Source organism: Penicillium cataractarum (genome assembly GCF_028827025.1).
Source record: "Penicillium cataractarum strain IBT 29864 chromosome Unknown utg000007l, whole genome shotgun sequence".
Taxonomy (NCBI): Eukaryota; Fungi; Ascomycota; class Eurotiomycetes; order Eurotiales; family Aspergillaceae; genus Penicillium; species Penicillium cataractarum.
Window position 1 is genome coordinate 4,234,001 of NW_026622743.1, and position 22,822 is coordinate 4,256,822.

The following is a 22,822-nucleotide window of genomic DNA, read 5'->3' on the forward strand; positions in this document are numbered from 1 at the left end:
AACGCTGCTAAGGCTCTGGGCTTCTATTTCAATACTAGCATGTAATTTCAACAGCCCGGCCGTATACCCCCTGCGTGTGCGATCACTGTTTTGATTAGTAGAGGTCCAAGATGCTACAGTAAAATGAAAGAGACAAAGAAAGTAAATTTCTCATGCCCCTATGAAAGCTAAAAGGTATTGCAACATTCTCATCTAATTACTGATCTGTAAAAAGAATAAGACATTTCGAAGTCTCCGATTCCAGCTCAATCTCACAGAACAGGAGAGAGTTAAACTAGCTCATCATATCAACCGGAAGAATTTTTGGAATACCGGCGCTTATCGCGTACGACGCAGTATGGGTCAGCTCGTCTAGCCAGTACTATGAATTTGCCTCGCCAGTTGTAGCTTCTGAACCGATCATGAACACAAGATTACCTAGATATGGGTCACGGTCAGGTGGATAGAGTATCAGAAGGAGACTGGACATTAGAAGAAATGACCGGGGATATTACAGGCCCCAATACATGCAATTTTCGCGTAGAATGTGCAAGGTTCTAAATCAATCTCATTCCGCTTATCTTCCAGTAATAGGGGTCACGCCATACCATCCTATCAGATCCTCATATGTGGCAGGGCGCAGAGCGAAGCCACTTTCCGATTCGCGGCTCTAAAATGGAAGCCACTGTCTTTCTTACATTCGTCGCTTCGTTAAGGTTTTTTTTCCCTTCCCGGTTATATCTGAGAGGTACACAAAGGAGTTAAAGATCTAGTTGCTCTCAAGTGTATGGCAGCCCATTCGTAGGGTAGTAGTAGGCTATGGAGAAGAAGGCCGAAGAAGACAGGCGAGGAAAGGGAGACAGGAAAGAAGACAAGTGTACACGTAGAGCAGAAAACACCAGTCAGACAATGGCTTTGCAGCCGCCATACACGCCTGGCGGTGCAATAAGATACATGGATCATGGCTAAGAACGCAGTAGGCAAACGATCCTCTCGTGCGCTATTTGGCTGGCCAAGACATGTGGATTCTGGGCAGAATTGTCTGTCGTCTCAAAATTTGGCACCATTATCGAGCAGCAGTTTGAATATATCCTTTTGCCTTCCTTCAGAGGCCCACGACAATGGCGTTCGTCCAGAGTTGTCTGTCGCCTCGATATTAGCACCATTCTCGAGCAGCAATTTGACTATTTCCTCGTGCCCATTCGTAGCGGCCAACGACAGAAGCGTTCGACCAAATTTGTCTGTCGCCTCGATATTGGCACCTTTCTCGAGCAGCAATTGAACTATATTCTCGTACCCCTTTTCAGAGGCCAACGACAACGGCGTTCGTCTGGAATTGTCTATCGCGTCGATAACGACACCTTTCTCGAGCAGCAATTTGACTATTTCCTCGTGCCCATTCGTAGCGGCCAACGACAGCAGGGTTCGACCAAATTTGTCTGTCGCCTCGATATTAGCACCATTATCGAGCAGCAGTTTGAATATATCCTTTTGCCTTCCTTCAGAGGCCCACGACAACGGCGTTCGTCCAGAGTTATCTGTCGCCTCGATATTGGCACCCTTCAAGAGCAGTAATTGAACTATATTCTCGTACCCCGTTTCAGCGGCCCACGACAACGGCGTTCGTCCAGAGTTATCTGTCGCCTCGATATTGGCACCCTTCAAGAGCAGTAATTGAACTATATTCTCGTACCCCGTTTCAGCGGCCCATGACAACGGCGTTCGTCCAGAGTTGTCTGTCGCCTCGATATTGGCACCTTTCTCGAGCAGCAATTGAACTATATTCTCGTACCCCTTTTCAGAGGCCAACGATAACGGCGTTCGACCAGAATTATCTGTCGCCTCGATATTGGCACCTTTCTCGAGCAGCAGTTGAACTATATCCTCGTACCCCTTTTCAGAGGCCAACAACAACGGCGTTCGTCTAGAATTGTCTATCGCGTCGATATCGATACCTTCCTCGAGCAGCAATTGAAATATATCCTCGTACCTCTCTTCAGTGGCCCAGGACAATGGCCTTCGTTCAGAGTTGTCTATCGCCTCGATATTGGCACCCTTCAAGAGCAGCAATTTGACTATATCTTCGTGCCCGTTCTCTGCTGCCCATAGCAGCGGCGTCTGGCCATTCTTGACTTTCGTCTCGATATTGGCACCCTTCTCGAGTAGCAATTTGACTATATTCTCGTGCTCCGATTCAGCGGCCCATGACAACGGCGTTCGTCCAGAGTTGTCTGTCGCCTCGATATTGGCACCCTTCAAGAGCAGCAACTTGAATATATTCTCGTACCCCGTTTCAGAGGCCCACGATAACGGCGTTCGTCCACGGTCGTCTGTCGCCTCTATATTGGCAGCTTTCACGAGCAGTAGCATAAATATATCCTCGTGCCCCTTTTCAGAGGCCCACGACAACGGCGTTCGACCAAAGTTATCTGTCGCCTCGATATTGGCACCCTTCAAGAGCAGCAATTTGACTATATCTTCGTGCCCGTTCTCTGCTGCCCATAGCAGCGGCGTCTGGCCATTCATGATTTTCGTCTCGATATTGGCACCCTTCTCGAGTAGCAATTTGACTATATTCTCGTGCTCCGATTCAGCGGCCCATGACAACGGCGTTCGTCCAGAATTGTCTGTCGCCTCGATATTGGCATCCTTGTCGAGCAGCAGTTTGACTATATCTTCTCGCCCGTTCTTCGCTGCCCATAGCAGCGGCGTCTGATCAATCTTGATTTTCGTCTCGATATTGGCACCCTTCTCGAACAGCAATTTGATTATATCCTCGTGCCCATTTTCAGAGGCCCAGGACAATGGCGTTCGTCCAGAATCTTCCGTCGCCTCGATGTTGGCACCATTATCAAGCAGTAGTCTGACTATACCCTCATGTCTGTTTCCAGCGGCCCACGATAGTGGTGCTCTTCCAGAATTGTCTGTCGTCTCGATATTGGCACCGTTATCGAGCAGTCGATTGACTATACCCGTATGCCCATTCTCCGCTGCCCGTAGCAGCGGCACTCGGCCATAGTTGTCTGTCGCATCGACGTTGGCACCATTATCGAGCAGCAGTTTGACTATACGCTCATACCCGTTCTCCGCTGCCCGAAGCAGTGGCACTCGCCCAGAGTTGTCTGTCGCCTCGACATTAGCACCATTATCGAGGAGCATTCTGGCTAAATCTTCGTGCCCATTCTCCGCTGCCCACAGCAGCGGCGTCTGGTCAATTTTTATTTTCGCCTCGATATCGGTGCCCCCGTCAAGCAGCAATTTCACTATGTCCCTGTGCCTATTTGAAACGGCTAACTGAAGCGGCGTCTGGCCAAACTTGTCTTTTTCCCCAGTATCCACGCCGATCTCAAGTAGTAGCTTAGCAATACCTGTATGTCCGTTCTCCGCAGCGCACGAGAGCGGTGTTCGGTGTAGCACAGTCTTCACCCCGAGATCAGCACCTTTCTCGACCAGCAACTTAAATACGTCCTCATCCCCATTCTCCGCTGCTTGCAGCAGCGGCACTCGGCCATAGTTATCGGTAGTCTCGATATTAGCACCACTATCGAGCAGCAGTTTGACTATACCCTTATGCCCGTCCCTAGAGGCCCACGATAGTGGCGTTCGACCAGAATTGTCTGTCGCCTCGATATTAGCACCATTCTCGAGCAGCAATTTGACTATTTCCTCGTGCCCATTCCTAGCGGCCAGCGACAGCAACGTTCGACCAAGGTTGTCTGTCACCTCGACATTAGCACCCTTCAAGAGCAGCAATTTGACTATATCTTCGTGCCCGTTCTCTGCTGCCCATAGCAGCGGCGTCTGGCTATTCTTGATTTTCGTCTCGATATTGGCACCCTTCTCGACCAGAAATTTGACTATATTCTCGTGTCCTGTTTCAGCGGCCCATGACAACGGCGTTCGACCAGAATTATCTGTCGCCTCGATATTGGCACCTTTCTCGAGCAGCAGTTGAACTATATTCTCGTGCCCCGTTTCAGCGGCCCATGACAACGGCGTTCGTCCACGGTCGTCTGTCGCCTCGATATTGGCACCTTTCTCGAGCAGTAGCATGAATATATCCTCGTGTCCCTTTTTAGAGGCCCACGACAACGGCGTTCGACCGTAGTTGTCTGTCGCCTCGATATTGGCATCCTTGTCGAGCAGCCGTTTGAATATATCTTCGTGCCCGTTCTCTGCTGCCCATAGCAACGGCGTCTGGCCATTCATGATTTTCGTTTCGATATTGGCACCCTTCTCGAGCAGCAGTTGAACTATATTCTCGTGCCCCGTTTCAGCGGCCCATGACAACGGCGTTCGACCAGAGTTATCTGTTGCTTTGATATTGGCACCCTTCTCGAGTAGGAGCTCGGCAATAATCCTATGCCCCCCTTTGGCAGCCCACGAGAGCGCCGTTCGACCAGAGGTAGTCTTCGCTTCGATATTTGCGCCCGCCTCGAGCAGTAGCTTAACAATGCCCTCGTGGCCGTTCTCGGCAGCCCATGAGAGCGGTGTTCCGCTTTGTTTGCTACTCTCTGCTTCGATATCAGCACCTTTCTCGAGGAGTAGCTTAGCAATACCCTCATGTCCGTTCTCGGCAACCCACGAGAGTGGCGTTCGGCCAAACTCGGTTTTTACCTCGATATTAGCGCCTTTCTCGTGTAGTAGCCTAACAATGCCCTCTTGCCCCTTCACCACGGCGCACCACAATGGCGTCCAGCCAGCCTTGTCCTTTGCCTCGATATTGGCGCCTTTCTCGAGTAGCATTCCGACTATGTCATTATGCCCGTTTTCGGCTGCTATGTGGAGCGTCGTTCTGTTCCCAGGGCCCTTCGTCTCCATGTTAACCCCCTTTTCAAGTAGCAGCCTGACTACCCCCTGGTGTCCCTTCTCAGCTGCAAGTGACATAGGCGCGCTTTTCACTTGGTCGCAAAGCTCCTCTAGATTTTTGACTTGCAAAAGTGGGCGTCCCTGTTCAATATTGTCTATTTTGCTATTTGCATGAAGCACTGCCTTCAAGGAGCGGGAAGCGTTGAGATAAGCTTCAGCGAGAATGATCAAAAGTGGCTGCCACTCCAGCAGATACGTGCATATTTGGTTGGAGATGATCAGCTCCGTAAGCACCACGGATTCGTCGACTTGGCATGCCTGAATGGCCCCTACCACAGTCGCAAATTGGCCCTTCTGGACAAACGTACTCATCACGTCCTCGAATGAGACAACAGGAAGAAGCATGCTTTGAACATATTGTGCTTCCCAGTGGAAGCCGTCCTTCCTTAAGGTCGTGTATAGGGCACGAAATCCAGACCATCGTGGCGACTCAAGTCCTGTCCATGGTGGATTTGTGTATTTGTCTTTTCCTTCAAGTAAATTGGATTGAAACGCAACCACGACAATGCCTAGATATATTTCGACCATTTGAATCTGGACCGTGTCAAGTCTTTCAGAAACGTTAACACCTCTCTCGTTCAGATAATCCCAACACTCCTTTACAATTGATAGTCCCTCCTTTGGCATTCCTTTCCAACGTAAAGTGGCTAAGGATTTCATGAATTTGAAAAGGTGCAATACGTCGGTGATGTTTGTGTAGCCCAGTGCGGTCAGGGAATTAGGGTCGATGTTATCCAGAATTTCCACGAGTTTGGAGTATGATCCCTTTTGCAGAAGCATATCCGTATATTCTGCAAGGACAGGGAACATATGACCATAGCGCGAAAGGCAGGCCATAAACCAGTTCTCGGCTTCTTGAAAAAGAGACAGACGGGCGAGCTGCACAAATGCTTCAAGTTCTGCAGGGATATCCTCTTGTACCTCCATCTCGAGCAAAATGGTGTCTCCAGGTTCTAGAAATGGGGTAGCCTTAGTCACTTCCTTCGATGTGGGTTCTGGTTCCGTAGAGACCATCGTTTGTATCCACTGCTTGGTTGACTTTTCGGGCCGACAAGTGCTTCAAGTAGAGCACCGACATAAATTTTTACCGGCTGTGATCTCAGGTAAGGACCAGTATCTAGGATAGCAAGGTAGTGGAAGATCAATAGTAGTCATGTAAAAGGAATGGGGCCTTAGCTGGAGATGTACGTTTCGGGCCTGGAGCGCATGACCAGACAGTTCAACGGAATTTTGCACATTGCTCCCGTGCCGCGCGCGCCCCGCTTCTTCTTCTCATTGGTAACTCTCCACCAAAACTAGGGAATCTGCCTTAGCGTCGTGATACATGTGCAGGTGATCACATCAGCTTATCCTGTGAGAGAAACTGTTCAGCCAGCCCAAACCCGCTGCTTGTCAAAGATAAAGCATACCTAATGTGCACATCGCCAGGATTATTTTGCAATTATTCATAACCTGGTCCGACCCGAAAACCGTGCTCGGTTGAGCCTACATTTAGACCAAGGCGGTACTACCTGCTTTGTGCCCACCACATCTGTTACAACGGTCGATAATTCAGAATCCAGTTGAACTCGGCTAGGTCCACTCATCGCTTTTGAAACGATGACACCAGGGCTCGTTTCAACTGTGGGTGAGATCGTGTTTGGGAGATACAAATTGGATCCTCGTTCGTTAAACTTAGAAGAAAATGACTTTCTTGCCGAGACAAGCTTAGGAGGTGTCGAAGTGAAGTGCTGCTACAAACCGTGTTCCCAATGGGGTGTTCTCACTGGACTTTGCGGGAAACACGATAAATGCCCTGCGTGGCGCTTAGTCATGGACCTCGAGATTCAGCAAGGATTTGGAAAACTTGACTACGCTGCGCTGAGCGTAGGTTTCAAGGCAAGCGCTCCAGGTAAGCAGCCTCGGCACGGTATCGTGGTGACTGATGATTACGGACCTCGAAGGGACAACAGCCATACCTGGCAATTTAATGCCTCGACGTCTGCGACTCAGGAAGAAGGTGACACCCTACGTAGGCGCATAACATGGATGGTTAAGGAGGCCAGGGGTACAAAGGAATCACAACTCTCGCTTTCTTGGGAGCTTTGGGTGACGGTAAGACATGATGGGGACCACCTTTTTGTTATCAGTCCGGATGTCTCTGGTCGGCTGCAGGGGCTGGATAGAATATGGGGCTTTTGGCCGAAGGTCCCAATTCAGCCTAGGACTGTCCAACCTCAAGTCAACGAGGGAATGGAGCTGAGTCCTCACAGTCCGACAGTGCTGCTGAAGACGTTTCAGAAAAACGCCAGTGATCAAACAGTGTCACTTACCACTGGACTCGAGATGGCAATTGAGCATTCAGGCCTTTCGGGGTCTCTCTTTGACTCCGAGTCGGTGCTTCAGCCCCCTAAATCGTGCGTAAATTAGATCCTCATTATCATTCTTGTGAGGAACCAGCCTAACTGTCTACAGAAATTTTTCGGCAGAGATATGGCTCGACAAATTGAGCACAACAGTAGGCTCTCGGATACGTGAGCGTCGACGACAAGGAGACACGGCGGTGAAAGTTGCCGTTCTTGACACCGGTATTAACCGCGAACATCCGGCGATCGAAAAAAATCGGAGAAAGAACTGCTCTAGCATAAGGGATTACCGGGATTGGACCGACTCTCCTCATGGTATCGAAGATCGCGTTGGCCACGGTACTGCAGTGTGTGACATCCTTCTACAAGTAGCAAAGGTAGACCTGTATGTCGGAAAGGTATCCGAGCGGTCCCATTTCGATGACCAAACAGCTGCAAGAGTCGCTGAGGTAACATGAGCCTTCAATCGTTCCGGCGGTAAAGCTAATTTGACTAGGCGATTAATCATGCTGCTTCGAGAACGGGATGGGACGTTGATATCATTGTGCTATCTTTCGGGTTTGACCGGCAAGTTGACCCCATTCGTTTGGCGATCCAGGACGCCTTCAACCTGAACAAGATTGTTCTAGCTGCTGCGTCCAATTCAGGCTCCTTGAGTCTGGAGAAGCGAGTGACCTATCCCGCCAATGTCCAAGGGCAAGTCCTAAGTATTCGATCTGCTACAGGCTTTGGTTCAAGATCTCTTGCTTCACCTACGCGCTCAGACGGCGATGATAGCTTTATGATTCTGGGTGAAGGGATAAAAGCAGCCTGGCCACCATACCTAAACGAATCGGGCTGTAAAACTCGATATGTCTCGGGAAGTTCCTTTGCAACACCGGTGGCCGCAGGCATTGCAGCTCTTGTCCTAGAGTTTTCGATGCAGCGAGGCAGACACGGGCCCAACGTGTCTCCGCCACAGAGGGCCATCCTTCGGTCCTACCGTGGACTCCGAAGAGTCTTTCTGTATATGTCAACCATTGACGATCAGAGCGTGAACATTGATTGCCGCATGATTGCTCCTTGGAGACTCTTCAATCCTGAACGGGACTATGAAGGTCATAAGTACGAGATTGAGATGTTGATGAACTCGACGTCATAGAATTGCCATTTTGTCTGAAGTAGCTACATTGAGGCTCTAATCTTTTATCGAGCTAATGGCTCCAATATTGAGGTATCAACTTGCTCGCTTCCTCGTGGAGGTAGACTTAGAAGGGGAAAGTAGGCCTGTTGCGAGATTTGGGCAAAATTGCGTAGAATTTTCTTTGACTGAAAGGTAATGCACATGGCGTGTCTTCTTAGCGTAGGATCAACTCCCCTGACAGCTCCCATATAATTGTCCACCAACAGCTCACTAGCATTCGTTTACGTTCCTCCAATCATCTTTCACCACGTCTCATTGAGGCTGCACATGATCTCGACCCCACTTGAGATCGAGCGTTTCATACTGATCCCCAAAGTGAATAGTCATCACTTTGGGCAACAACAACCTTCAACAATCCGAGCTGAGTCCTCGAAATGCCCAAGAAGACTTATTTACGACCAGCCAACGATGACTATGCTCCCGATAACAATATCCAGCTCGGTCACGTCTGGCGGAACCCGCGAGACCCTGGGTCATTCATTGGGGACCCTCTTCCCATCACCAGTGAGATGAAAATCAATCATACCCGCAAAGATTCTTTTACCATTAATTTGGGCCGCGAATCCCACGGAGGATTCGCTCTGTGGGCTAAGGTCGCGCAACTGCCCCTCGGGGCAGCCGCACGCGCCCACTGGGACAATACTGCGGGCGGCGCCTACAAAGTCCCTACGATGGACACATACTCTATTGAACCGACGCGAGCGTACATTGAGAAGAGTGTTGCGTCCGTCTCAGCCGAGATTCTTGGATACGGACCAAATCTGTACATGGTTACAGGTGTCAAAATTGCGCGGGGTGGCGAGGGAACACATAGGGAGTTGCACGCCTTTGGTTCCAACATCCAAGGAGGCACTAATGCAGGGGTATATGTGCCAGTCGAGGTGGGTGAACATTTCAACTACTCCAGGGCTACGCACTACAACCAGAATTTTGGCTCGGCTGGGGAATTTGTCTTCGCGTACCGCATGAGGGAGATCTTTTACAAGAGCGGCACTTTGAAAACAAGGGAATACAACAAGGGAGCCGTTCTCGGGGAAGATTCCATTCACATTAAAGAGAGCGGGAAAGGAGAATTGAATATCTTTATTACGGAGGCTGGTATCGGTGACGATGACGTCGAGGCTATTGGAGATTGTTATTTCTTTACAGATGATGATGGTGAGGCTTGCAAGATCGTTTTTTGATTCCCGTAATAGCTCGCCTGTTTCAATTGGGGAAGTCTACGGGCCCTTGATGATATATATGTACCCTGGCGTGGCGTGGCTCTGAACAACACATTCAAATTAATATGACAGCGAGAAGACATGCTAAGGCAACATTAAACCAAGGTCAGACAGTTTGACCTTGCCAATAAATTGAAAAAGACGCTGTTTCGTTTGCTTAAACATCGCGGGAAAAACCTGTCAAGTTACTACAGAGGTGCAAAGGATCTAAAATAAAAAAAATTCAGAGATCACTTCGAACCGAGCCGGGCGCCAGGAAATTTACATTCGGGATAGAAAACTCAAAGCAAATTGCCATGAGATGCGGACGATCCTTGGGGAGTCTTAGGTGAGCGTGAACGTCCGGCTTGCGGCGAGCGCTTATGCAACACCCAATCAGCCCATTTAGCCTGTTGATATTGTTCCCGGACATTGGCCAAAAGATCTTCACTAAGCTTCTTGGCAGCTTGGACGTCATTCGGGTCGGGACCGCTTGAAGAATGATTAGCATGAATGATTTGTGAGCCCGGAGTTTCTTGAAACTCACGCAACATGCAAGAATATCTGTTCGTCGCTTTCCCGTCCAGTGTTAGATTCGATGAATCCAGAGCCCCGGCCCTTGACCTGAACACGGCAGCGAGTTTTCTGTTGGATGTGCTTCACGTAGGCCCTATTCAATCGTATCTTTTCTATTGATATGCTCCTCGCTGAATTCGGTTGAATTATTTGGTGCACATAGGGTGAGCGCGCATTCGACGAGACTACACGCCAGTCACCGAGTTACAGGGCAAAAGATTATTGACATCGGTATTAATATACAAAAAACTTGCGCCAGGACGCCAAAATATCAAAGAACGGAAGCAACACAGGAATTGTAACAAGGTCAGGCATGCCTGTCACGCCGAGTTGCTAAAAGAGGCTTGAAATAAGGACAGCATCATCAGTCACGCTGGAGTGAAAAATTGGCATATGCCAAAGCCCACCATGATAGTCGTGGTGAAGAATGTCAAGGGCATGAAGGCGTTCTGTAGGTCTGTTTTGTTGATAAAACGAAGCCAAAATAGAACAAATACAAAACCAATCACCTGTGTCGTAACGAACCACAAAAATATCTTCAAAAATGACCATCCATGCATGGCGTGTAAGCCCCATCCTTCTTTACCTCTCTCGTTTGGAAGTGGAGGAGGGACAATCTTTTTCGGTATCATTTCGAGGACGCGCTTGTCATCTTTGTCCAGATTAGGATTTCTAAAGCCTCTCACAATGTATTCACTTGCTATCTGCATTTGGACATCCTCAGGTTGAAGTATATTGCACTCGTAGTCTGATCCTGGAGGAAGGACTCTCTTTGGCGTTTGAATGAAAACTTCGTTTCGATTATCGTAAATGCGGTGAAACTGGGATATTAGACATTTTCCGCAAAGTGATAAGTGGACCTATCTACCTTGACGAATTCAATACTTGTGCATGTCTTCCATGAAAACAGCCGGTGTACATAGTAACCACGAATGTTGGTATATTCAGTCCTGAGTCTTGAGTAGAATTCTGCATCCGACCGTAGATTGTGTGGATTATCGAGCACGGAAAGCATCGTTACTGGTAGGGAAATCCAGGGTTTGTCAACACACCAGTATATCTCTTTGCAGGTATCGTCTTCCCGGGAGATATTCTCGCTATCTCCACTTTGATCCCCACTGTTTTTTTGGGAGGAAGAGGAAATCGGTTCTGGATGAAGTCGGTTCGTCGATTCGCCACTCTTCTGGTGGGTGTCTTTATTTGAATCTTGAATGTCCTGCTGATGGCGTGGTAGGGTTGGTTTCAAGTTGCGGATATTACTGAGCATTATTGGGACACACTCCTGACGATATTTTTCTGCTTCATCTGGTCGTAGGTGTAGGTAAAGCTGTCTTGTTCCACACTTCAAGAACAGGGATTAGCTTTGAGCGCGTTCGTCCAAGACCCTATGCTTACCATCCAATTGACTGTTACATGTCCTGCTGGGCAAGGGGTATTGGGTTGACTCAAGGGCCACCAATCAATGGGAGCTTGACTGATTGATTCGATGCCCAATTTCATGCGACCAATGATAGACGGGGGTGGTATAGCAGAGAAACATACTACACGAATGCCATCAAAGTAATGCTGCCTGCATGTGCATTTAAGACGGACGGCCGAATTCAGGCAAGTTTTAGATGCGAGCAAATGCAACTTCTCATTCTCCCAAGCCATTGCGAATTTTCTGATGCTGATTTGTAGGCTGGGGCTTTGAATCATCGAAAAGACGGTCTGACCGTCTTTGTCTGGAACGTCGGCAACTGCACCGTTACAGAGAATAACTTTCATGATGTCTTGTAAGCCAGACTGTGCGGCAAGGTGGAGAGCTGTACGACCGTCTTGGTCCTGGATCTCGATTTCTGCACCATGGTCAAGGAGTAGCATTACACTCTCGGACGACCCAGATTGTGCGGCAAGATGAAGAGCCGTCCGACCGTCTTGGTCCTGGATCTTGATGTCTGCACCACGGTCAAGGAGTACTTTTGTACTCTCTGAAGACCCAGACTGTGCAGCAATGTGAAGAGATGTCTGCCCGTCCTGATCCTGGGTATCTAAGTCTGCTCTGTAATCAAGAAGCTCGCAAATGGCGGGCTTAGATCCCGACCTTATCGCAAAATGAAGCGCCGTTTGGCCCTTCCTACTTTTCATTTCAACATTGGCACCTGTCTGGATCAGTGCTCTTAACACTGTAGATAGGCCTGAATTTGCTGCTTCCTGTAACAAGGTATGTCCCTCTGGCAGGTAAATATTGATCAGACCGGAATATTCTAACAGCTTGTCGAACTCTGTCCAATTTTCATTCGAAGCGCATTCACGTAGGCCCTGCTGGACTTTGAAATATTCATCTTCGACACTCTTCAAGAACCTCAACAGGTCTTCTCCTCCCCATTCCATCTGTCGTATACCGACTTCCCGTGGGCGTCAAGATCCTTTGCGTTCGCCCCAGCAAGTATTAATAACCTGACGGAATGTCGACACTTTTTCCATACCGGCCAATGAAGTGGGGTGTCCCCATTTCCATCTGTACTGTTGACATCATCTCCCTTTTCGAGAGCTCGGTTTATGGAATCAATGTCACCCGCGCTCGCAGCGGCATGGAGGCCCTGGTTAAGGTTCATTCTAAACTTGAATATGGCAATAGTCAACTTCCAAAGCACTCTCAATAACCAAGAAAAGACTATACTTGTGCAGTAGCTGGGTTTTAATGGAACATGTATCGACTGTACATTCCAAATGAAAGGAACACAATGGGGAGGTAGGAAGTGGTACTTCTACCCTCACCGGCACAGCACACTAGCCCATATTAGGCTTGAAACCGGAATATTGCTATTCCTGCATCGGTCTCAATAGTAACTTTGCCTGGCCATTTTTGCCCATGATGTTTCACTTGCAGGACATCAAGATACGTACAGTATGAACAAGTTTTAGGATAGGGTGAAGACACTCTGTAGGCGCCGTCCCTTCGTTCTGGCGGTCTTCGAAGCTCTCATCGCTTCAGGAATTTCGCGTTGTCCTTCTCTGATGTGATCAGGAGAAATTAAGTAGCAAAATAGCTTTCAGAAAATAATTCTACCGCGCCATTTCATTGATGATACTTCATACTCAGAACTTTTTATCAATATCACTTATCACTTCTTCTTCGAGGCGCAGGAAACTCCATTGAATGAAAGGATCAAGACTTAAGTACCTTTGCCGCTGTAAGCCTTGGTACATGCGTACTTTTGGCCCAAGGCGACATTCAAAGTCAGCCTCGACGTTGATTTGGCCAATCCTGGGTTAGGATTCAATGGGTTCTGCAAGTGCCAAGAGAGCACCGTTTCAGCCTGATCAAGGTGAACCAATAATGCTGTATCTGAGCTCAGCCGAGAGGGTCTGTGCGGTGGTCGCGCGACCGAGGCTGAGATCTCACCCGTTCTCACCCGGATTCTCACCCTGTCTATTGCGCACTCACCCCATCTCACCCTGGTCGCGCGACCGTAAAGCGGCGCTCACCCACTTCTCACCCGGGCGGCAGCCACCCGACTATCTGCCGCACATAGGCCACGCACCATTTGCCAATCCTAGCAAATAAGGTAGCTTACCTTGGTGGGGAAATGGGTGATCGCCGCTTTGTGGTCGCGCGACTATGGGCGAGTAGGGTGAGTGCGCAATCAACGGGGTGAGATGCGGGGTGAGAGCAAGTGAGACTCATCTTGCCTACGGAGGTCCCACCAATAGCATCTCAACTCTCGCGTCCGTTATGCTTCGGGTTTGGCGCGAGACTTAGCCCATGTGGTTGAGAATGGCGTCTATTCTGTTCCCTCCGTCCACGCAGTCTTCTCACACCCCAGACATCTCACTTGATCCGTCGATGCCTGTGCTTGCGCCTTGTCTTATTATATCCTGGTTCTCTCTTTCTTCGGGCGCATGGACAAGACGGCTCCCACCAATAGCGTCTGTTCTGTTGCCGCCGGCTGTGACGTGTCGTGCTAGTCATGCGGTTGAGCCTTCCTAGCAGGCGGCTTATATTTCATATTCTTTATCCCAAAGCTCCTTCATTACCCCTTGCTCATAATAACACATGTCGACTTCGTGACTCCGGTCTCTATTACGCAGCAGACATTGAGACTTTCGAATGCAAAGTGGGGACAGTGAACAGACTTCACGTACAGCTTCAGTTTCTTCTCTCTCGATTTGAAGTCATGTCAGACCCTAAGGGATACACTGTGGGCTGGATATGCGCTTTGCTGGTGGAATATATTGCCGCACAGGAACTTCTCGACGAAGAGCATGAAAAACCGAGCTTCGTGTCGCCACACGATGACAATGACTATACACTGGGCAAGATGGGCGAACATAAAGTTGTTATTGCTGTCTTGCCTGATGGTGAATATGGAACTGCCTCCGCCGCCAACGTAGCGACAAACATGCTGAACAGTTTTCACAACATCAGGATCGGCCTGATGGTCGGCATCGGAGGAGGTGTACCAAGCGAAAGCCATGACATTCGTTTGGGCGATGTTGTGGTCAGTGCTTCCCGTGATAACGGGGGTGGTGTTTTCCAGTACGACTTTGGGAAGTCGACCCAAGACCAATGTTTTCATTATATGCGATTCTTGAACCAGCCACCAACTACGCTTCGCACTGCGATGGCAGGGATACAGGCACTGTACAAAAGAAAAGGGCATCAACTGCAGGGAACGGTCGATAGCATTCTCGACAAGAACTCAAGACTCCGCGGCGAGTACCAGCGACCGCCACACGATACGGATAAGCTATTCAAAGCTGAAGTGATACACGGCCTAGGAGACTGTGGTTTATCATGTGCGGATGATCCGTCAAAGTTAGTACTTCGATGTGAACGGGCTAAGGATGAAGACAATCCTACTATTCACTATGGACTGATTGCTTCTGGTAATCAGCTGATGAAAGATGCTTTGATAAGAGATAGACTTGCAGCGGAAAAAAACGTTCTTTGTTTCGAAATGGAAGCCGCTGGACTGATGAACACTTTCCCGTGTCTCGTTATTCGTGGTATTTGCGACTACTCCGACTCGCACAAAAACAAAAGATGGCAAGGCTATGCAGCGATGGTGGCGGCTGCATACACAAAAGACCTCATACAGAGGATTCCTCTAAACCGAATTGAGGCCGAGGAAAGGATCAGTGACCTTATAGCCAGTTAGTATTGTACAGTCCTGTAAGTGTTATTTAAACTTAAATTGATCAACGGCATTTTTCAGAAAAGCTAGAAGGCGCCAATCAGCGCTTAGATCGACTACTTAGTGAACAAGCTCAGTATCACAGTGGACAGAAGGATAGAGCCTTGACAACTCAGCAACATCGTTGTCTCCAAACCTTCAAGATATCAACCTACGAGGAGCAAAAGAACATGAATCCGAGGAAAGTGGAAGGAACCTGCCTGTGGGCTCTCCAGAGCGATGAATACATCCGCTGGTCGGACAGCAGCTGTAACGACCTTCTATGGATATCTGCCGACCCCGGCTGTGGGAAATCTGTGCTGTCCCGATCCATAATCGATAACCATTTGGAAGCCTCTGATTCAGAGAGGGCGGTCTGTTACTTTTTTTTCAAGGACAACGATGAACAGAATCATCTTGCTGCAGCACTGTGCTCAGTACTCCATCAGCTCTTCAGCCAGCGGCCCCAATTATTACGTCATGCCATTCCCTCCTGGGAAAAGAACGGGGAGAAGCTCCAACGGGAAGTTGACGAACTTTGGCGAATTTTTACAGCGGCTACATTATCTAACACGCCATGCAAGACAATTTGCATATTCGATGCGCTTGATGAATGCCGTGAGATTGATCAAGGTCGACTGATCGAGAAACTCCAGTCTTTTCACCGCCCACGCTGTCCACTAAAACAGGATACCTGGTTGAAATTCTTAGTCACCAGTCGCCCCTATGACCGTATCCAGAACGGATTCCGAAGGATCACAGACTCTTTCCCACATCTCCATCTGAAAGGCGAGGAAGAAAATGATCAAATTCGCCGAGAAATTGATCTCGTCGTAAAGATTCGAGTTAAAGAGCTAGCTGAAACAGCGGCATTATCACGGGATATGCAACAGCGACTTGAGCAAAAGCTTTTGCAAATGGAACACCGGACATATCTTTGGCTACATTTAGCCATTGACGATATTCGATCTACATTCGAGAATAGCTTTCGGCCTTCTGAGGAATCAATCAGATTGATACCTCATTCAGTGAATCAAGCATATAGAAAGATTCTCCGTCGAGTCCCTTCCGGCCAAGTTAATACTGTGAAAAAGGTCTTCCGTATTATAATTGCAGCACGGCGTCCTCTGACTGTGACAGAAATGGCAACAGCTTTGGGTATAGCTATTTGCCCACAATCGCGGTCTATAGCACAAGCTGGATTAGATCCACTACAGGTTCATAAAAAGCTGCGACATTTATGCGGCCTGTTTGTTTTTATCAACGACTCTAAGATCTATCTAATTCATCAGACAGCAAGGGAATTTCTTACCGAACAGACCAGATTGAATGATTCCGATTTCCCGTACTCGTGTAGCCTCAATGATACTGAGGTTCAGATGGCTCTTATCTGTTTAAAATACTTGTTAATGGAGGATTTAGAATGCGATGGGGATACATCATGCTCTGATACGAAAAGGTTTTTGGAATATTCAGCAGTACATTGGCCCGACCATGTACGGAAAATGGCTTTGACTTCTAACCAAGAGGTTACTGATCGACTGCATGAATTATATGATACCAGTGGAGCGAGGTTTTGGATGTGGTTTCCCACTTTTTGGAAAGCAGTGATGCCATACGACGAAATTCCTACAATGAGCGCACTGCACCTGGCAGTTTTCAATAGCCATGCGCAAGTGGTCCAATTTATTCTTACCCAAAACAAAAGCGATATCGATACAATGGATGGCACATCGACAACTCCGGTCATGCGGGCCTCACTAAATGGAAATCACCAGATTATGCGGATGTTACTCGAGCACGGAGCCGATGTCAATGCCCAGGGTGGTGACTACGACACTGCCCTTCAAGCTGCGTGTTTTGAAGGACACGATCAAATTGTGCGGATGTTACTCGAGCATGGAGCTGATGTCAACGCCCAGGGTGGCATATACAATACTGCTCTTCAGGCCGCGTGCTTTAAGAGACACGACCAGATTATGCGGATGTTACTCGAGCATGGGGCCGAAGTCAACGCCCAGGGTGGTGACTACGACACTGCCCTTCAAGCTGCGTGTTTTGCAGGACACGATCAAATTGTGCGGATGTTACTCACGCATGGAGCTGATGTCAACGCCCAGGGTGGCATATACAATACTGCTCTTCAGGCCGCGTGCTTTAAGAGACACGACCAGATTATGCGGATGTTACTCGAGCATGGGGCCGAAGTCAACGCCCAGGGTGGTGACTACGACACTGCCCTTCAAGCTGCGTGTTTTGCAGGACACGATCAAATTGTGCGGATGTTACTCACGCATGGAGCTGATGTCAACGCCCAGGGTGGCATATACAATACTGCTCTTCAGGCCGCGTGCTTTAAGAGACACGACCAGATTATGCGGATGTTACTCGAGCATGGGGCCGAAGTCAACGCCCAAGGTGGTCACCATAGTACTACTCTTCAGGCTGTGTGCTTTGAAGGACACGACCAGATTGTACAATTGTTGATAGACCATGGGGCCGATGTCAATGCTCAAGATGAACGCCACGGCACCCCCTCCGGGCTGCCTGTGCTGGAGGACATAATCAGATTGTCCAGATACTTCTAGCCAATGGCGCCGATGTCAATTCTCACGGTGGACACTACTACAATGCTTTACAGCTTGCGTGTTGCGGAGAAAAAGACAGGATTATGTTGGTGTTCTTGGAGCATGGGACCAGCTACGATGGCAATGCTCTACGGGATATATGTCCTCGGAGACAGGAAGAACTCGTCCGGCTCCTATTGGAAAATCAAGCCGACGTCAATGCTCAGGGTGGATATTACGGCAATGCTTTACAAGCTGCGTGCTCTTCAGGACACGACCAAATTGTGCATATTATGCTGAACCATGGAGCCGATATCAATGCCCAGGGTGGACACTACGCTAATGCCCTTCGAGCGGCTTGTTGTTTGGGATTCAAAAACATTGCGCGGCTACTATTAGAGCACGGAGCTAATGCCAATGCTCATTGCGGTGTCTTCGACACTGCTTTTCAAGTCGCTTGTTCTCGGGGACATGTAACACTTGCGCATCTGCTCTTGGAATATGGAGCCGATGCCAATGCTCACAGTGGAGGCTACGACAATGCTCTACAGTCCGCTTGTTCTCGGGGGATGAAATGATTGTTCAGCTATTGCTGGATAGCGGGGCCAATGTCAATATTAAGCAAGGGCGCTACGATAATGCCTTACAAGCAGCTTGCTCTGAAGGTCATTATAATATCGTCCAGATGCTTTTGAAATATGGAGTCGACATCAATGATGAGGGTGGACGTTACGGTAATGCCCTAGAAGCTGCTTGTTTCGAAGGCCATACGAACATCGTGCAGTTACTATTAGAGCATGGAGCTGATGCCAATGCCCAAGGTAAACACTGCGGCTATGCCCTACAAACTGCATCTTCGGCAAAACATGAAAGCTTCATGCAGATTATAATGCGCGAAGCCAGCAGCAATGTCCAAGATGAACGTTTCAATTATGGCGAAACCCACCTCAATACTAGGCCCAGACATTATAGAAATTCTTTACTGATGGCCTGTTGTACTACAAGTCATGAAGGGGCCGTTCAGATGCTCCGTCAAGAAAAACGCGACATCGACTCCCAACGGAGATACTACGGCACTGGTTTACAAGCTGCGTGTTTTCAAGGACACGACCAGATTGTGCAAGTGTTGATAAACCAAGGTGCGGATGTCAATACCCAGGTTGGACACTACGGCACTGCTTTACAAGCTGCGTGTTTTCAAGGACACGACCAGATTGTGCAAGTATTAATAGATCATGGTGCCGATGTCACCGCTCACGGCGGTGCGTACGACACTGCTCTTCAGGCTGCTAGTCATGAAGGGCACGACAAGATCGTCCGGCTGCTGCTTGAGCACGGGGCCGATGTTGACGCCCCAGGTAGAGACTATGGAATCCCCCCTCCAGGCTGCTAGAGGTAAACGATGCATTTGCATGTCTCAAATTTTCTGGTTATATTTTTTGTTGCCAATAAAAGTTGATCTTACCTTCTATCTTCCAAAAGACTCCAAAATCCATAAGGGCCTTCGACACATAGCGTGATCCCATTATTTGCTATGCAGTCCCTTGATCCCTTGTGCTTTCTCGAAAAACAGTACTATAATTCTTCCTTTATTTATTTGTCACTCGAACCTGAAGATTTGCTAAATAAAAGGAAGAACTCGTCAATGAGTCGTTCACCCTACAGTATGCTACACCTTTTAATACCACTGAATACCCTAAACAGTTATATCCATAAGCGAGGTCAGTCAAATAATTGTTAGCCGTAATTAATGCCTTAGCAGTGGAGCTCGGGAGAAGAAACGCAGTCTTTAGGGAAGCTGTTTTCGCTCCCGACCGTAACTCCGAACCCTGGAAGTAGAGGCACACATCCTTCCTACCCACCCCCGTCTCCGCCACCGAGCCCAGAACACCATCGCACGCCTCCACACTCTACCTCGAGAACACCCTATTTAGAGTGCATTATCGCGAGGTCAGAAACCTAGGAACAACATTGGGTCTTATGCCCGCTTCCCGCTCGCGGAAGCGTTGAAAACCATGAACGTAGACAGGCTGAACGACCTAGAAACGATCGATCCAAGACCATTGCCGCCATGGCGAGCCGAAGCCTTCACGGAGATTGAAATCGGGCCTGACCGAGAGGTGGCAAGGGAGTCGCTTCCAAAACAGGAACACTCAGCAAAAGACGCAGGATGGGAATGCCGGTCGAGATAAAATGCGCTGAAAAGGATGTCATAAACTACTGGTACTGTAACTTGTGGGCGTTGGATACTTCAGACTTGACGAGCGCTTCTCGATTTTTGTCACTGCGAAGACCGAGCTACAAAAAGATCCATAGGAAGGCTCCTTGGTTCCCCTCGATTCCATAGTAGATTAGGGACCGCCAGGTACTTCTAGATGGGATGCCGGCGAATCTCTCCCGCACTGACCCTCTCACCTGAGCACAGATACAATTGGTTCACCTCGAGCTGCCTGAAACCGCGATCTCTTGGCGCTTGCATATCTCACAGAATTATAACTCATGATTGGCTAGATTAATGACCAGGCTGACTTTAATGTCGCCTTGAGCCAAAGTATGACCAGCTTGTTGTAGACCTCCGGGAAGCTGCCTGTATCCGTGTTTTGGTACAGTAAGCATTCATGCGGGAGGGCTATGATCACTGTGGAGTGATCCAACCGATAGGTTGCGCCAACAGGAACGGCCGTGTTGGTAGTGATTGAGAACAAGGTCTGGTTATTTAAGAGCTTATATAATACGACCTCATGATCAGATCAACACTTACCAGACCAGACCATCATGACGCACGTGATCGTGACAGTCCACCTGACATCTACCTTCCAAAACATTCGACTTGGCTTAATGGTCGGTCTCAGATGGGGGTGTTACAGGTGGAAATATTGATATACGCCTCGGTTATATTGTGGTAGGTACACCAACGAACACATAAGAAAGACGGGAAACGAATGAACCAATGCTATGTCACTGTAATGAATGGACCCACTTTTCTTGACCCATATACATCAGTGATATAATATTCGGGCGGCCAGAAGTTATTGCCGAAATCCAGGATAAAATATAACCTCAGTATCAGACGCCGTAGTGAACGTAAGGAACCCAGTGCAGCGGCTCCCGATGTAGAACCACCACCCTTCCATCCCTTTGTGAACTCGAACCGCCGAACTTCCCGTGCATAGCCTTTGTCTCGCTGTCAACCCACTGGTCTCGAAGCGTCCGAGTGGTGTGGTGAAGGCCGCCGCTTATGGATTCATCCCTGATTCCCTCATCGCGCAGAAACTCATACGTCATTCGAGCCATATCCACAGACAGTCTGTCATCGACACTCCACAGTGTGCCTATCACGTGGCGGAACCCAGCAAGCTGAAATGCGCTGGCCAGATGGATGCTTTCGTCGACGGACATCTCATCCAGGATTTGTCCTGTCCCGCATGCAGAGAGGTAGGCAAAGAACGACGACTTTGAAGAAAGGTTGGTCTCTAGAAGGCTTTCTACTGTGAATGGATCTCGATCCCAATCTTCGAGGAGAAGTTGGCTATGTAGCGGTTCTGTGGGATGCGTGCTACCATGTCCCGCAAAGTGAAATATCCAACAGTCCTCCAAGGCTGATGAGACGTTGTATTTATACGGTTGAGGTTCAGTATGCTGTAATTCCATTAAGTTGCAAATAGCAAGCACGGCTTCGATCTCGTCGCCGGCAAAGTTGAGCGGTTCCTGTTTTGGCGTGTGTTGTATGGCAACGGCGACGACATTGTGGTGCTTCCCAGCCGCTAGTGTTTGAAGCCGCCGTCGGCGACTGCGTATGATTGCCTTAACGGACGAGCCGTAGGATGAGATAACTCGATCGAGCGCTGTTTCACCGCTACGCCGGAGATGGTATCCCGCCGCATGGAGCGGAAATCGGGTCAGTTTGCCGGTTGGGACCCACCACACATGCGGCCACTGACTGTCTGACGGAGGCCTACTAAAGCCTAAATCATCGAGAATAGGGCCGACGATATAATCCCAGAGCCATTCAAGCGTCTCGAGGGACTGCAGATGGTCGATGTGGTCATCGATGGCCTCTTGGGAGAGATGCGGTAGCTCCAGCAGTCGAATGCCGGAATGATGAATGATTAGCGCATCGCAGCGATAGGAGCTTACGTTCAAGACAACGATCGGGCCGTACAATGCAGCCTTTATCATGTCGGCTTCTGATACGGAAAGGAGGAATCGGTTGAAACCCGGCTGTGATCGAATTGTCTCAAGGAGGCTGGCAAGCTGGATCTCAGCCCCTTGGCGCTGACGGCCTTCTGTCTCTGCGGGCACAGCGGGGTGCATAGGCGTGGCAAGAAAATCCCGTGATGATGGCGAGTCTAACTGATCCCGCAAGTCGATAAAAGAGCGCGCCATCTCGGGATAATTCCTCTCCAGAACGGAAACATCGGATCGCTCGAAAAGGGTGTTTGCTATGACACCGCGACCGGTCTCGAGAAGTTGGACAGCAGTAACTGGACCTTGATTAACGTGCAGAGCAATGGCTGCGGCATCCGACGACAGCCCAACAGCAGCAGACAGAAGGTGTCGCTTATCAGCACTTTGCAGGGAACGAGTCATTAGTAAGGGTATTAAATCGATCGTCGTCTTGGCAATAGAATATGCTTGTTGTTGGTCTTGAAGGATGGCTGGGGAGGACAGGAAATAACGGCCGGCTGTGATGCGCTCGCTAACAATAGAGGTAGATTGATGTAGGGCAGCATTGAAGCATTGCTTGGCTTCCTCGAGATCTGCTATTGCTCCTGTCCGAGAGTGTCTGTTACCTAGATGAAGTCCAAGGTTGCTTAACTGCCGAGTGCGCTCTGGATGGTCTTGCGGGGTGGCGTCGACAGCTTGTCGTGCTACCTTAATAGCTTCCTCGAGGTATGCTATTGCTCCTGTCCGGGAGTATCTGACGCCTAACTATAGGCAT

At 49.0% G+C, this 22,822-nt stretch overlaps 9 protein-coding genes across 9 annotated transcripts; 6 read left to right on the forward strand and 3 right to left on the reverse strand.

Moving 5' to 3' along the window:
* Nucleotides 1–1,029: 1,029 nt before the first annotated feature.
* On the reverse strand, nucleotides 1,030–5,862 carry N7496_009076 (uncharacterized protein; the record flags this gene model as incomplete). Its single annotated transcript, XM_056701995.1, has 1 exon — nucleotides 1,030–5,862. The coding sequence occupies one exon, from the start codon at nucleotides 5,860–5,862 to the stop codon at nucleotides 1,030–1,032; it is 4,833 nt and encodes a 1,610-aa protein (XP_056554058.1).
* A 585-nt stretch (nucleotides 5,863–6,447) lies between these two features.
* N7496_009077 (S8/S53 family peptidase) lies at nucleotides 6,448–8,334 on the forward strand (the record flags this gene model as incomplete). The annotated part of the gene is made up of 3 exons (XM_056701996.1): nucleotides 6,448–7,244; nucleotides 7,303–7,642; nucleotides 7,690–8,334. The coding sequence occupies 3 exons, from the start codon at nucleotides 6,448–6,450 to the stop codon at nucleotides 8,332–8,334; spliced, it is 1,782 nt and encodes a 593-aa protein (XP_056554059.1).
* A 416-nt stretch (nucleotides 8,335–8,750) lies between these two features.
* On the forward strand, nucleotides 8,751–9,560 carry N7496_009078 (uncharacterized protein; the record flags this gene model as incomplete). The annotated part of the gene is made up of 1 exon (XM_056701997.1): nucleotides 8,751–9,560. The coding sequence occupies one exon, from the start codon at nucleotides 8,751–8,753 to the stop codon at nucleotides 9,558–9,560; it is 810 nt and encodes a 269-aa protein (XP_056554060.1).
* A 2,003-nt stretch (nucleotides 9,561–11,563) lies between these two features.
* N7496_009079 (ankyrin repeat domain-containing protein) lies at nucleotides 11,564–12,527 on the reverse strand (the record flags this gene model as incomplete). The annotated part of the gene is made up of 2 exons (XM_056701998.1): nucleotides 11,564–11,575; nucleotides 11,697–12,527. The coding sequence occupies 2 exons, from the start codon at nucleotides 12,525–12,527 to the stop codon at nucleotides 11,564–11,566; spliced, it is 843 nt and encodes a 280-aa protein (XP_056554061.1).
* Nucleotides 12,528–14,314: 1,787 nt separating this feature from the next.
* Nucleotides 14,315–15,298, forward strand: N7496_009080 (uncharacterized protein; the record flags this gene model as incomplete). Its single annotated transcript, XM_056701999.1, has 1 exon — nucleotides 14,315–15,298. One exon carries the CDS (start codon nucleotides 14,315–14,317, stop codon nucleotides 15,296–15,298), a length of 984 nt encoding a protein of 327 aa, XP_056554062.1.
* A 1,649-nt stretch (nucleotides 15,299–16,947) lies between these two features.
* N7496_009081 (ankyrin repeat domain-containing protein) lies at nucleotides 16,948–17,901 on the forward strand (the record flags this gene model as incomplete). The annotated part of the gene is made up of 1 exon (XM_056702000.1): nucleotides 16,948–17,901. The coding sequence occupies one exon, from the start codon at nucleotides 16,948–16,950 to the stop codon at nucleotides 17,899–17,901; it is 954 nt and encodes a 317-aa protein (XP_056554063.1).
* Nucleotides 17,902–17,984: 83 nt separating this feature from the next.
* Nucleotides 17,985–18,458, forward strand: N7496_009082 (ankyrin repeat domain-containing protein; the record flags this gene model as incomplete). Its single annotated transcript, XM_056702001.1, has 1 exon — nucleotides 17,985–18,458. The coding sequence occupies one exon, from the start codon at nucleotides 17,985–17,987 to the stop codon at nucleotides 18,456–18,458; it is 474 nt and encodes a 157-aa protein (XP_056554064.1).
* Nucleotides 18,459–18,565: 107 nt separating this feature from the next.
* Nucleotides 18,566–19,273, forward strand: N7496_009083 (ankyrin repeat domain-containing protein; the record flags this gene model as incomplete). Its single annotated transcript, XM_056702002.1, has 1 exon — nucleotides 18,566–19,273. One exon carries the CDS (start codon nucleotides 18,566–18,568, stop codon nucleotides 19,271–19,273), a length of 708 nt encoding a protein of 235 aa, XP_056554065.1.
* A 1,673-nt stretch (nucleotides 19,274–20,946) lies between these two features.
* N7496_009084 (CHAT domain-containing protein) lies at nucleotides 20,947–22,470 on the reverse strand (the record flags this gene model as incomplete). The annotated part of the gene is made up of 1 exon (XM_056702003.1): nucleotides 20,947–22,470. One exon carries the CDS (start codon nucleotides 22,468–22,470, stop codon nucleotides 20,947–20,949), a length of 1,524 nt encoding a protein of 507 aa, XP_056554066.1.
* Nucleotides 22,471–22,822: the final 352 nt, after the last annotated feature.